Source organism: Tenebrio molitor, chromosome 5 (genome assembly GCF_963966145.1).
Source record: "Tenebrio molitor chromosome 5, icTenMoli1.1, whole genome shotgun sequence".
Classification (NCBI taxonomy): Eukaryota; Metazoa; Arthropoda; class Insecta; order Coleoptera; family Tenebrionidae; genus Tenebrio; species Tenebrio molitor.
The window spans coordinates 8,587,012-8,602,192 of record NC_091050.1 but is presented as its reverse complement, the minus strand read 5'-3'; the positions used below and the strand labels follow the sequence as shown (position 1 = coordinate 8,602,192).

The following is a 15,181-nucleotide window of genomic DNA, read 5'->3' as shown; positions in this document are numbered from 1 at the left end:
CATATTATCTAGATATTTATTGTTATAACAATAAAATTATCACGAAAATATGTTAATCTGTTTTCGAAGTTCACGGAAACTGCCCAAACAACCTGAATATACAAATATATCAGTGTCAAAGTCGTACAAAAGTGATTAAAACAACAATTATTGTGTTTGCCTTGTTGACTGATTTTGTGCGACAAGTAAAACGACATTAATTTCTATACTGTAATTTGCCTACCCCACAGCATGAAAATATAACAATTAAACAAAAACGAGATGGAAAAAAAACTGATGAAGACTGTCAACATAAAAACAGTCACGTTACCAAAGGAGAAAAGTTCTTCAGAGAAGTATAACTCGCATAAATCCTTTGGGAAGATATTGATTCTGGCACAAATTTTTGGATTCTTGCCGGTTCAAGGAATATCAGGACCGGACTTCCGGTCCTCGCACTTCTCCTGGAAGTCAATACGAGTGATGTATGCAGTTTTGACCATTCTGGGAACCACTTTCATCACTGTCATGCAGCTGTACAAAATATCTGGTAAAAGTTTCGACCTGCATGAAGCGAATCGATTATTTTTCTATTGTTCTGGAATAATTGCTGGGTGTGTGTTTCTAAATCTGGCGAAAAACTGGCCGGCTTTGATGAAAGCGTGGGAAAAGCTTGAGCTGTCAATGTTGAGTTATGGTTGGCCAGATGGACTTAACAGGAAATTAAACATTTTGCTGACGGTTTTTATGCTGGCGGCTCTGAGTAAGATAAAGTCTCCCGTGATGACACTTTTTATTTCATCGTAATTTCAGTTGAATACATTTTTGGTCAAACCAATAAAGCTGATTTGTCACTAAGATGCAATAACAGTTCTGCCGATGCCTTTACTTACTTTTTCAAAAATATGTCTTTTTCTCATATTTTTGTGTTGATGGATTACGATGTTGTTAAGGGTCTCATCTTCGAGGCGATAAATTTGCAGATAACTTTCATTTGGACTTATAATGATTTATTTGTCATGTTCATCAGTACAGCTCTAGCTTACAGATTTAAGCAAATAACTGCCAGAATTAAGTCAGTCGCCGATGCAAAGGTATTTGAAAATGATCCCAGAGACAATACATTTCTCATTTTTTGCAGACAGACAGTGAAGTCACTTGGAAAAACCTTCGAGAAGACTACAACAGAGTTTGTAAATTTTGCCGAACCGTAGACGAAGAAATCTCTTATATAGTTCTTTTAACATTTGCCTCAGACTTGTTTTTTATCTTGGTCCAACTATTCAACAGTTTAAAACAGATGAGGAGTAACTGGGAGCGCTTGTATTTTTATTGGTCCTTTGGTTTGTTAATCCTTCGGACAGTTTGCTTGTGTTTGTTTGGTGCTAAAGTCAATGATGAGAGTACAAAGCCGCTTCTAATCTTAACTTCTGTGCCGTCCGATGTTTATAATTCAGAGGTAAAATTAATGTGTAGCCGTCACGTATATTTTATTTGAATGACTTCAGATTCAAAGATTTATTCAGCAGATAGCTGCAATTGAGGTGGCAATCACCGGTAAAAATTTTTTCAGCATTACTAGAGGTCTAATCTTGAGCGTAAGTTTGATACATTGGGGATATATAAATCATGAAAGTTGTTATCGGTTGCAGATTGCAGGAGCGATAGTGACTTATGAGTTGGTGTTAATTCAGTTTAATGGGAATTTGCTGACAAATACCTCAGATAATTCTGGCTCTTGTCCCGCTTTCGTCTAATATACGAAGTAATTCCAAAATTGTATTTTTTAACTTTAACTTTAAATGTAAATCTTACTTCTGTCTTTCGTTAATTATTTTTAAAACTGTTAACTTGTGGGAATAACATGGACGCAATAATTTATAAATTTTCAATTAAAATAAATAAAGAGTGGCCAAAGAAATTTTGGTCGGAAGGTCTCTTTTTTGTTTTCATTAGCGTATGACGTAGCCTCACCAGATGTCAAAGCAGTTATGTGAATTACATATTTCTTCTTGAACCAACCAAGAGTTTTCTTTTGTTAGTGCTACATGATGGTTTTAAAATTAAATTCATGATTTAGGTAATAAATTGATGATCTAAGTGAGGTTATGTTTATTTGAAGGAAATGTCAAAGCATAGCAGCTAAAAAGATGATCAGTTTTTTACGTAATTTTTTAAGTGAAAACTCCTACATGCTCATTTTTCTTGCCTAGGCAACTGTCAACACCTTCAACGGTTGACAGTGCTGATACGTTGTCATGCACCGTCAGCATCCGAAAAAGATTAATTAGCGCTATGCCACATGGGCTCCATGGTCTATGTCGATTTATTAAATGTAATGTACTATTTTGCAATGGTACGAATAAAAGAAAAAGAGTACCATTTACCAGTTTTAACAATTACCTAGTCTTACAAAAGATCTAGATATAACTATATTTATGATAACAAATAGGACCTATAAATCAAAACTGATATGTAAAAATATGTATATGATTAGCATTTATTTATTTAGTATTTGTTGAAGTTGTGTGATAGGTTGAGAATATTACCTAAAAAAACCAAAACAGGAGTATCCAGTGGAATTTATTGATTTGAATAATCTAGATATAACACGTTTCATCCTATATCAGGATAAACACTTTGTCCGATCAATCAGTTATAAATTCAAATTTTCTTTATAAACATCCACAATTATTGCGTGATGTTTTAATTCAATTTTCATACGCTCTAATTTTGCACATTTTTATAATATTTTTATGCATGAGACACGTGACGAATTCTGTAATACTTCGTTAACAACGGTAAGTTTTTAAACTTTTCACCCATGTATGTGTACAGTTGCGGACAATAAAAAAATAGTGCAACTCTTGCTCAGAATTCGCCAAATATTTAGCTGCTTAAATGAGGCTCTAATTTGTCAGGTAATGTCACCATTAATCATTAGTGCCATTCGTCTATCAACTGACATCTACCACCTAACCTATTTCTAGACGGTTGGCATAAATCACAATATCAAAAAAACCCAAATTGTACGATGTAAAAAAAGTGTACGGTTTTTTATTGTCCGCAACTGTACAACACCTTACAAATTGTTATTAATACACTGGATCTTCCATTCAATACTATCAAATAACTGACACAACAAAAACTTAACCTCAATAGTTGTAATATCTTTAAATTAAAAAGCATTAAATACTATAGGAAAATCTAAATAGTAATTAAAAATCTTTAAGGTTCGAACACCCTAATGTGTTATGAATACAATTATGTATTTGATTCTAGACTTGTGATGGTCCATTTCACCGACGTTCCTTAATTTTAAACTAAGCTTAAAAACAATTGTTGCTACGATTTTAATAATTGTAACCAAGGTTTTAAGCTCTCCTTACGACGGCGACGGTGAGATTGGCCATGAGTATATCAAAAGTTTTGATGAAAGTTTATGTTAAAATTTTGGTACATATTACTAAATATTACATACATATTTGTTTATAAGATGTAATGTTAAATTGATATGTGTAGAAACATGTCGGTAATCGATATACTGATAAAAATGTTAGAATTCATTATACGAATATTTGTAATATCATATTATTTTTTCTTCAGATAAATAACAATGTAATCAAGATTAACCCGATTTAACTTTGCCGACGCTACAGTTATCTATCATAAACATTTTTGTATGACAACTTGAGCGTCATATTTCTTAAACCAGTGTTAAAAATGTTTTAATTTCGAGAATCCACAATAAAGCTCCTTCTTCACAGATGAACAGACCTAATATAGGTATATTAAGAAAAAAAAAAATTAATCACATGTTAATTTAAATCTCAAAATTTTTATATTTTGTCTTCAGGCGTATCTTTGAGATAGAGATATGTGAGATTTTTGAGGGCTACTTTTAATCCATTATTATTCAAAATCTATCATATTATTTTTGATCAGTTAGCACGTTACTTTAATTTAGTGTAAAAACACATTTACATGTATTATTTTTTCGATAAATGTGTTTCTTTAATTTTTATTGACAAAAGTTTGACACTTGTTAGTTCATAAAAATCTGCAAAAGCACAAAATGAAACATTCGGCCATCCGAAAAGTCTAATAATAAATGTCGTACGATTGGTATTTTCCAGTGCTCAACTAATCAGGCTCTCGGCTTCGCCTCGAGCCTGAAACCTAGTTGCGCATCGTGTAACAACCGCTAAACGAGGCACAATTTTAATTGTCAAATATTAAAAATCAAATTAAATTCAATTTTCAAAGATTGTTTTCTCTTGGTATAGTCGTGGAGAAAGTATAGTCTTCAACTCGCGTATAATGGCTATTATTCACTCGGACGATTTCACCACTCGCCTACTTGTGTTGGAATTTTCATCCTCTTGAATAATACACGCTCATTGAAGAATGTACTATTCTTGCAGTGAAATAAAAATCTATTTTTGTTACTGAATTTGATTTGAAATGTAAATCAAATTTGAACACTAAAGGTTCATGTATTTTAGGTTTTAGGAGTTCCAAAGAAAATTTCATAAACAACAATGAATAATGAATAATGATTATCTTTTGTTTTCATATTGATTGCAAAAGAAGTTTGTTATACCAATGAAATTGACGATAAAATATATGAATCTAACACTCTAAACTAGTTAACTAAATAATATATGCACTACTTTCCATTTTAGTGGAAAAGTCGCACACCTGTGATTAAAACAACAATTAATAGTAGGATGTTTGTTTTGTTAGCTGATATTGTATGACAAGATAAACGATATAAACCACAACACTTCAGTTGTTTGCCCATCACCATGAAAACCACAAGGACCACCAACCTCAAAATCCTTACGTTGCCAAAAGAGAAAAGATTTCTAGAGAAGTATAACTCGCACACATCTTTCAGCAAGATGTTGATTCTGGTGCAAACTTTTGGATTTTTTCCGGTCCAAGGGATATCAGGACCGGATTTTCGGTCGTTGAATTTCACGTGGAAATCAGTACGTGTGGTGTACGCAGTTTTGACCATTTTGGGATCAACTTTCATCACCGTCATGCAACTTTACAAAATTGTTGGTAAAGGTCTGGATCTGAGGGAAGCATTTCGATTTTCCATCAATTTTTCTGGGCTGATTTCTGGATGCTTGTTTTTAAATCTGGCAAAAAATTGGCCCGTTTTGATGAAAAATTGGAGCACGGTTGATTTGTCAATGTTGAATTATGGTTGGCCCGCTGTACTTAACAGGAAATTGAACATTTTGGTGGCAGTTTTTATGGGGGCCGCTCTAAGTAAGGCAAAGTCCACTTTTGACATTTCTTTACTTTAACATCATTTCAGTTGAATACATTTTGGGCCAAACTGATAAATTAGTGTTGTCACTAGAATGCAACAACACTACTGCCGACGCCATCACTTACTTCTTCAGAAACATGTCTTATTCCCACATTTTTATGTTGATGGATTACGACATCGTCAAAGGCTTGATCTTAGAAGGGATAAACTTGCAATTAACTTTCATTTGGACTTACAACGATTTATTCATCATGTTCCTAAGTACAGCCCTAGCATACAGATTCAGACAAATAACTACCAAAATTCAATCAGTCTCAGATGCAAAGGTATCTGACAATTACACCAGAGACTATAAATTTCTAATTTACTTTCCAGGTTGGCAATGAAATCACCTGGAAAAAACTTCGAGAAGACTACGACAAACTCTGCAGATTTTGCAAAGCACTAGACGAACAAATCTCTTACATTGTTCTTCTAGCATTTGCCTCAGACTTGTTTTTTATCTTAGTCCAACTATGTAGCAGTTTAAAACGAATGAGAAATAACTGGGAGCGCTTCTACTTTTATTGGTCCTTTGGTTTATTAATCCTTCGGACAGTTTGCTTGTGTTTGATTGGTGCTAAAGTCAACGACGAGAGTATAAAACCACTTCCCATCTTAAACTCGGTGCCGTCCGATATTTACAATATAGAGGTGAAATTCTTTTGCAAATGTGTGTTAAATTTTATTCAAATGATTTCAGATTCAAAGATTAATTCAACAGATTGCCTCAACACCGGTTGCAATTACCGGTAAAAATATTTTTAGCATTACTAAAGGACTGATCTTAAGCGTAAGTGTGATGAATTAGAAAATTAAATAATAAAATTATTGTTCGGTTCAGATTGCAGGAGCGATAGTGACTTATGAGTTGGTGTTGGTTCAGTTTAACGGCAATGCGTTGAATGGTGCTCCAGAAAGTACAGGACGTTGTCCTGATTACGTTTAGTTCACGGTGAAATTAGAAAATAATATATTACAGGTTTAAAAAATAACATCTCAACTGTCATAAAGTAACAAAGATCATGGGTTCAAAATGAAAACCTGGGCTGAGCCAGTTTTGAAAAAGTAAACTATTTGGAAGAGTACAAAGTTTGAATTTCCCGCCAAGAATGACAATTGTTTATGTTTAATCGGCACATGAATGTTTTCAGCAAAGGGCGCCCTTAGATATTTGCCTTGAGAATAGAATTTCTATTTTTAGAGTAAAACATTGCAAAGAAAAAAACAGAAAGAATTTTTGTTTGTAGATTTTAGGTTAGCTGTCAACATGCTCTAGTTACAACTGCCAATTTACACTTTAGAAAAGCAAAACAATTGACGGTTTCCAACGCCTTCCCACTCCAGGATTTAATTTGAACGCTCGATAGAATTAATTGTAAAGAGCGATCAAATTAATTTGTCCATGAATCCAAAATCGTATGTCGTTACTTGAACTCTACGCTCCAATAAACATAGCTTGAAACACAGGTTAGATCTCGACATATTAACCGCAAAAGATATACAGTTTCAAATCCATGGATGGCTCGATTAGAAATTAATTCGATCGTTCGACACATGTGTGCACAGATTCAGTAAGTGGTTTTGGTTTGAGAGTGGTTCCTATATGAATGAGTATCTGTAACCGTGCCGCTGTTCTGTAGGTACAGTACATTGTTACAAAAATTGTTACTGATTTGTCTTCAGATAATGTGAATATGTTTCAAATGAAATTTTAATGTTTTACATTCCGTCAATTGTTTTTTACTTTTTTTAAGTATCTGACTAAGATTAAAGTATATCGAGAGAAACCGCTCCATATACCCTTTTGTATTTAACAAAACATCAAAAATGTATGTATTGCTTACGTTGTTTTGACATAACGGGAGGCCATGATTTATTTTTTTAACGTTGGACACACTGTTTGATTTCCGTCACCAAAGTGCCTGATATGAATGAACTGAATTTCCCGCGATGTCTGAGTATTCTTCTATTGCAAACTAGTAAAACTGACAACAATGCATTAGACATCGACGCTATTTATAACCTCAAATTTAATTCAGCTTTATTACCAAGTTAAATACAAAATTTCCATGGTCTCCCATTATGTCCAAACAACGTGAACGCATTTTACATGGTATTTTTAGAAAATAAAATTGAAAAACAATTTTGCAACCTTTTGTTATATGTATAATAATAAGTATCTTTAGATTTAATATTTTTTGATTTTCTTATTGTATTATGCACTTTCCCAATATAAAGTGTAATACACGTGAAACCTGTTTAATTTTACGAGTATTTACTACAATGGCTTTACATTTTAGCCTAATGAAAATAAAGTTTAATTTATATCTTCACATTTACAAAAAACATTAAACTCATTTGCAGATATGTACGAGTATATCGCAATTGTTTTTATATGTTGTTTTATTTCTTGCCAAATATATACAGGGTGATTTTGAAAGTTGTGCAGATATTTTAATCAAGAGCTACTGGCTTCATGTAGAACTCGGAAAAATATTTAAAAAATTCATGTTGTATATCATGTATATCATGTTTTATAAAATGTACGCCAATGCGAAGTAACCTAGAGGAAATAAGCTTTAAAACAAGAAAACCGCATTGGTGTACGGTTTATAAAATATGATATACAGGCTGTATTTTTAAAATGTGCCGAAATTTTACCTACGAGGTTGTTTGACAACGTAGAAGACTAAAAGCAATTACAAAAAATTGTAGCTCAAAAAATAAATGTCATTTTATTTTTTGACATAGAATTTTTTAGATATTTTTTCCGAGTTCTACATGAAGCCTAGTAGCTCGTGGTTAAAATATCTGTACAACTTTAAATATCACGCTGTATATGGATGTACTACTTTTTACAGGGACGCAAAAAATACTCCTGTCACTTTAAGATTTTTACACTGCGGAATTTTACTCAAATAAACAAAAAAACATCTATCAACACATATCCTTGATTTTAAATTTCCTAACCGGAAATATTATAAGTTGATCTAATGTTGAAAGACGTGTGAAAGCCTTTTAAATTCTTCATTCATTAAAACTTCAATCCTTCTTATCAAGAAAGCGATATAACAGAAATGTACCTGTAATATTTATTAATTTAACCTTTTTAAACTTGCAGAAATTCGATGTAACAATTTATTTTCTGATTTATCATAAATCATCATAAATTATGTGGTTACATCAATAAATAAATATTTATTTTGTGAGCTATTATTCTCTATCTTCATATTGATCGTCGGAAATTTTAACAATGAAATTGTCATGAAAACAAATTAAACTGTTTTGAAAGCTCTGCTGAATTATAAGGGCTGTCCCAAAAGTACTGCATTTCCTTAAAGGTGCACTATCTAGAAGTGTCATGGAGTGCGGAAATAGTATATTAAAGAACGAGTTGATTTGGGGTTGATTGATTTGGCGCACGAGTCCCAAGTGTAGAAAACGAGCCGTAGGAGAGTTTTCTATGGGACGAGTGCGCCACTACGAGTGCTTTGAATACAATAATAGACCTATTAGAGACGCAAATTATAAAAAATATTTTAAAACGATCAATATCTTTTATTTTTTAAGAAATGGGACTCTAAAGACTCCACAATTAAAGTCAAAATTTAGAAATAAACGAGCTTCGTTCATACCAAAATATTTATTTTGGGTGTAAAACTCAACGCTTTGAAGAGTTTGAGATAAAAAACAATGAAAGAAGTATTGTCATTGGGGTTTCAAATCATTAATAAAATCTTCACTTCAACATTTGGAACTAGACGGCAACATAGCCAGTGCACCTAATTGAGGTGACAACGACGGATTGTCACTCCATGAAAGAGCTGTTATTGTTGGAGTGTTTGATTGTTGTGTTACCTGAAGCTCATCAAAATGGTTGCCTAAGTATATACAATGATATGACGTATTTCTAGGTAGCGGTAATTCTAGTTATAGCGTTGTCTTTTTTATTTTTTCAAATTGCGTATATTTCCTAGATAGAGGGTCAGGATTTTTTGAAAAATATTTTTCCAGCTCTCTACCACTTCCTTAAATAACATAGCTTCAAGGAAATACGGTACTTTTGGGACAGCCTGTACTTATATACAAACTAAGTGTACAAATATTTTTTTGCTTTTTATTTTCCTTGTTGATCGATTTTGTGCGATAAGGAAACATCAAATAACACTGTGTAACCGCACTCTTCATTACTAACCTAACAACACCTCATCTATTATAAATTAAGTTTTATATAAGGTACGATACACTTAAGTGACCAACCCATTTAACATTATCGCATTCCTTAAAAACAGCTAAAAAACTGTTTCAAACATAAATCGATTTGAGAACTGATTAACGCTATGTATAAACTTTTCCACTCTAGTCATTCGCCTACTACCATGAAAATAGAACCATTAGACAAAACCAGCAAAATGGAAAAACCCATGACGCCCGTGAACCGAGAAAGTGCCACGTTGCCGAAAGTGAAAACTTCTTTGGAGAACCATAACTCGCACAAATCCTTCAGCAAGATGTTGATTCTGGCACAGGTTTTTGGATTTTTACCGGCGCAAGGGATCCTAGGGCCGGACTTCCGGTCGTTGCACTTCACGTGGAAATCAGCACGAGTGGGGTACACGGTCTTGACTATTCTAGGGGCGACTTTCATCTCTGGCATGCAGCTGTACAAAATATTTGCGAAAGGTCTAGATCTGATGGAGGCGAATCGATTTTTCTTCAACTTTTCTGGAGTTATTGCTGGGTGTTTGTTTCTGAATCTGGCGAGGAACTGGCCCGTTTTGATGAAAGACTGGGGCACTGTTGAACTGTCAATGTTGAGTTATGGTTGGCCAGCTGGGCTTAACAGGAAATTAAACATTTTGTTGGTAGTTTTTGTGACGATGGCTCTAAGTAAGACAAACTCCCCGAACTGATTCCTTTTTCATGTCAACGTTCTTTCAGTTGAATACATCTTGGTCCAAAGCAATAAACTAGTCTTGTCACTGGAGTGTAACAACAGTACCGCTGATGCGTTTACTTACTTTTTCGGCAACATGTCTTATTCCCACATTTTTACATTACTAGATTACGACGTTATTAAAGGCATTGTCTTGCAACTGATAAATTTTCAGTTAACTTTTATTTGGACTTATAATGATTTATTCGTTATGTTAATCAGTACAGCTCTGGCCTGCAGATTCAGTCAAATAACCGCCAGAATCCAATCAGTCGCTGACGCAAAGGTAGACCAAATCACTCCAGAGACAACAAATTTATCATTCTTTGCAGATCGACACTGAAATCATTTGGAAAAACTTGCGAGAGGACTACAACAGGCTCTGCAGACTTTGCAGAAGAGTAGACGAAGTGATCTCCTACATAGTTCTTCTAACGTTTGCTTCAGACTTATTCTTTATCTTGGTCCAACTCTTCAACAGTTTAAAACAGATGAGAAACGATTTGGAGCGATTGTACTTTTATTGGTCCTTCGGTCTGCTAATCCTTCGAACAGTTTGCTTGTGTTTGTTTGGTGCTAAAGTCAACGACGAAAGCACCAAACCGATTCTAATTTTAAATTCGGTGCCGTCCAATGTCTATAATTTGGAGGTAAAATCTTAGAGTTCTGCAAATGTGTGGTAATTTTTATTGGAACGATTTCAGATTCAAAGATTTATTCAGCAGATCGGCACATCCGAGGTGGCAATTACTGGTAAAAATTTTTTCAGCATTACTAGAGGGCTGATCCTGAGCGTAAGTTTTAATTTAATTAAATTTGAAAAATAAATAAACACGTTTCTACTCGTTGCAGATTGCAGGAGCGATCGTGACTTATGAATTGGTGTTGATTCAGTTTAACGACAGTTTATTGACAAGTACTCCAGAAGATACAGGATCTTGTCCTGTGTATGTCTAATTTGCAGTGAAGTTAGAAAATAGTATAGATGTAGGTGCTACAAAATGCAATCATATTCTATTTTTTATATTTTGCGCCTTTTTCAAATGAAAAATCGCAGGTTTAAAATTTGGGGAATTTTATGGTGGTTGGTAACACAAATATTACCGTGGAACATTTGAAAGTTCAATTTGAAGTTATTGTTATATCGTTTGTTTAGCGTGATTTGATGTTTGGCATTTGATATTTGACACTGAAAGTTACCAACCTTGAAAATGTAGATTGTACTAGTCTATTACAGCACTCAAATCAGCTATTAACGCACTCTTTTGGGTGCTGTAATAGCTTTGTTATAAACGCAAAGTAGAAAAATGTAATTTATGTATAACGAGAATAAAAATGGAAATCATATCATATCATTATTGAAATCAAATCATTCTTGTCGTCTTTTAATTTTCTCGAAACATTGACACCTGTTTGGTAATGAAATATAACATGTCTCTGTTATATGTCTTATTTTTTACTTGTCAGAAAGAGAAAGAATAACTAACAGTTTCTTTTCATACCCAAAAATAAATCTGTATGTAAGAGGTCACCTCTTACATACAGATTTATTTTTAGATGGTTAAAAAAAATTGAAGTACCTTTAGAGCGTTAAATAAAAAATATACATACGCAATAACGAATTATTTTTTATTTGTTTAGTGAAAAGATAAACAAATCTATTATTCGTCAGTTTTCCAGATTTTAATTTCTTAGTTTTTTAAATCAATATTTAATATTTACCAAAATATACCTAGTTCAGTGAATGTGTGAGTTGTTATTACAACAATATTTGTTTTCTTATTAGTGGTGAGTTGCTGAGGTTTCGCCTTGAACATGTTTTGATTAGTGAAAACCTGTCATCGAAAATTATTGTGTGATCAATCACACATCAAGAACTGTTAATACAGCTATTGAGAATGATAGTTGAATGAGATTTCAAAACAAAAACAATAATATTTAGACATGTCCAAAGCAACAGTTAGTTAGGAACTGACACCATGCGTAATAAATTTTATTTTAATTTCTGCCATCGCCGAGACCTAAAATCTCTACCAGACATTTATTTCAACACAATGAAAGTAACAGTAAAAGCTGCTGATACACCCCCCGTCCTGGATGACAACAATATCCAATTTGCGCTAAAAAATGCGATGCTCGTGGCTCAATTTTTTGGATTTTTTCCGCTCCATGGAGTAACTTCGTCTAGTCCTGGCTCTTTGAAATTTTCCTGGATTTCAATTAAAACCGTATATGCGTGTTTTACTTTTCTGATGACAGTTTTCTCAGCAGTCTGTCAGTTGTACAGAATGGTCACTGTTGAAATAAACATTTTGCAGATGAGTAATTTTTTTCGTTTGTATACTTTACTCCAATAATGTAAGATGTTTTTAGATTGCTTCATTTATTTGATTTGTCCCGTTTTCTCTAGTGTGTTTTTCATAAAACTGGCCAAGGAGTGGCCTCAGTTTATGAAAGATTGGCACAGCGTCGAGATCGCAATGGGGAATTTTGGAATTAGCACCAACACAAAAAGAAAAATCAACTTAATTTTGGGTTGGTTCACTCTCGGTTTCTTAGGTTTATTAACAATCTTATTACGTTATTATAGTTACAAGTCGGTTTTATTTTAGTTGATCACATTCCTCTAGAAAGCTACAGACTTGTGGACTCCATAAAATGCAGTAAAACTCTTTCTGATGGGATTCGCCACTATTACGTCAACGCATCCTTTCCGTTTATTTTTGACGGGCCCCTTGATTATTCATTGTGGAAAGCTGCAATTTTTCAGGTAGCTTATTGTACGTTTACTGCCATTACTAATATTGCAAATGACCAGGTGACAAATTTTCAAATAACCTTCTGCTGGATTTACATCGACACTTTTATAATACTGATCAGTCAAGCTTTTGCCGTAAGAATGAATCAATCTAGAGCTAAAATTGAAGCTTTAATAGCGTCGAAGGTAACCCAAAACTCCACTATCTACTTTGGTTAACCTTTTTTGCAGGTGAAAACAATTCTGGTTTGGAGAAATGTCAGAGAAGAACATCACAGGCTGTGTCGCTTGTGTTTTCAACTAGACCAAAAAATATCTTATTTAGTTCTGATGTCTTTCTTCGGCAATTTATATTTTTTGTTGGCACAACTGTTTAATACGTTAAGACCAATCAACGATATTTTGCAGAGAATGTACTTTGTTATGTCTTTGGTGTTTCTTATATTAAGATTAATTTGTGTGAGTTTAAGCGCAGCTTCTATCAACGACGAAAATCGAAACATTCTGCGACAACTCCTTTCTACACCATCGGTAGTTTATAATTTCGAGGTCCTGGTTTTGATTTAACTATCTCTTTGTTCTGATTCAATTCGTTTTCTTTTAGATTGAAAGATTGATTTATCAAATTACTCATAAATCAGTAGGAATTTCTGGAAAGAATTTTTTCCAAATTACTCGAGGATTAATTTTGAAAGTTTGTCTTGTCATCAGCTTTGATTTTCGTTAATTTATTTTATTCTAGATTGCTGGCGCTATCGTAGCCTACGAATTAGTCTTAATTCAGTTCAACAATTATTTGCTGCAAGAACCTGAAAATATGCAGCACCACATTTTGGACAATGGCTCTTACTGGCTGTGTTAAATAATTTACAGATCTGAGTAGATATACAGTTTATCGTGGCTTATCGTTTATGGTACAGTAGCAAAAAATCAAGAAATCACAAATAATATTATTTTTTAACGTCCTTGTAACGCAATATCTTAACGAAGACATTACCTTTGGTAAAACGATTTCTCTCATTTAAATTACTTGTAATATTGTGGAACATGTGTTTTATTGCGACGTTTTACCGCAAGAATATTTTCTATTTTAATCCTTGTTATCCCAAAACCACGTTTGAATTGATAATTCACAAGAAATCGGTTTTTTTTTTATTAAAGAAGGGAATAAACCAGTGTTTTTTGTTATTTTTACATATTTTCTACAACCATTAGTACAGGTTTCCTAAAGGAAAATACTACTTTACGCACTTGTTGCATAAACTACTATTATTAACTCCATTTGGATAAAAATATTAGGTAATAACTTTTGGTAGAAACAAGACAATATGGTAACTAAAAGTAGGTAATCGTTGCTTCCGTTGCATTAGGTATTCCTTGCACATATCGGGTGTTTATTTATCCTCAAAGTTGGCGCTGAAGAGTCGATTGTGAACGCACCACGAATTACAGATCACGGATCAGCTGACCTAACTTTTTATGTTGTTTGGTTTTTTACTATGCAGACTGACGAGTGGTGCGTTCACAATCGACTCTTCAACGCCAACTTTGAGGAGAAATTTAAATGAACACCCAATATATTTCCACATTGTACAAACTGAAATTATTTTCCATTTTTTAGTGCACGATCTTTTTTTATATTTCTATTTAAATTTATTTCCAAGATCATTATTTACCTCACGTGATCATTCCTTTATTGACGATATCGTGTCGATGTTTCAATGCGATACGTAATATTGTCACGACATTCAAGTAAACATTATTTCTGTATTCTAAGAAAAGCTTGAACGTTGAAATTAGTTGTTTTTGAATTGTTTTTGTTCAACAGAAAAATAAATCGATTCATTTATTAAGTAATCAGTAATCACAAACACAACACACACAATGTGCGTTTATTTCAGTTTCCTTACATTGCCTCGAAGTAAATTTTCTGACGAGTTGACATCACACATAGTCGTAAATACACACTTAACAAAGCTCAGCAGCTTTTCACGGTATCGACTCATGCATTAGCAAGCAAGTTATAATGAGCGGACCAAAAGGAATAACAAACAGAACAGATCTGATCAATATACACCCTTCCCTCAGATTTTCGTTAGTTTTGCTACAAATATTCGGATTTTTCCCGTTGGGAGGCCTAAGAAGTCCTGATCATAGAGCCTTGAAATTCTCTTGGTGC

The 15,181-nt window shown here is 33.4% G+C and overlaps 2 protein-coding genes and 1 pseudogene across 2 annotated transcripts; all 3 read left to right on the top strand.

The window, feature by feature from the left end:
• The first annotated feature begins 261 nt into the window (after positions 1-261).
• LOC138130278 (gustatory receptor for sugar taste 64e-like) lies at positions 262-1,916 on the top strand (annotated as a pseudogene).
• A 3,341-nt stretch (positions 1,917-5,257) lies between these two features.
• LOC138130277 (gustatory receptor 5a for trehalose-like) lies at positions 5,258-11,735 on the top strand. The gene is made up of 9 exons (XM_069046714.1): positions 5,258-5,592; positions 5,642-5,959; positions 6,009-6,098; positions 6,150-6,253; positions 9,672-10,121; positions 10,467-10,530; positions 10,577-10,894; positions 10,949-11,038; positions 11,097-11,735. Exons 1-9 carry the CDS (start codon positions 5,404-5,406, stop codon positions 11,199-11,201), a joined length of 1,728 nt encoding a protein of 575 aa, XP_068902815.1. The 5' UTR covers positions 5,258-5,403; the 3' UTR covers positions 11,202-11,735.
• A 1,408-nt stretch (positions 11,736-13,143) lies between these two features.
• On the top strand, positions 13,144-13,864 carry LOC138130276 (gustatory receptor for sugar taste 64f-like). The gene is made up of 4 exons (XM_069046713.1): positions 13,144-13,188; positions 13,234-13,551; positions 13,607-13,696; positions 13,745-13,864. Exons 1-4 carry the CDS (start codon positions 13,144-13,146, stop codon positions 13,862-13,864), a joined length of 573 nt encoding a protein of 190 aa, XP_068902814.1.
• The last annotated feature ends 1,317 nt before the right edge of the window (positions 13,865-15,181 follow it).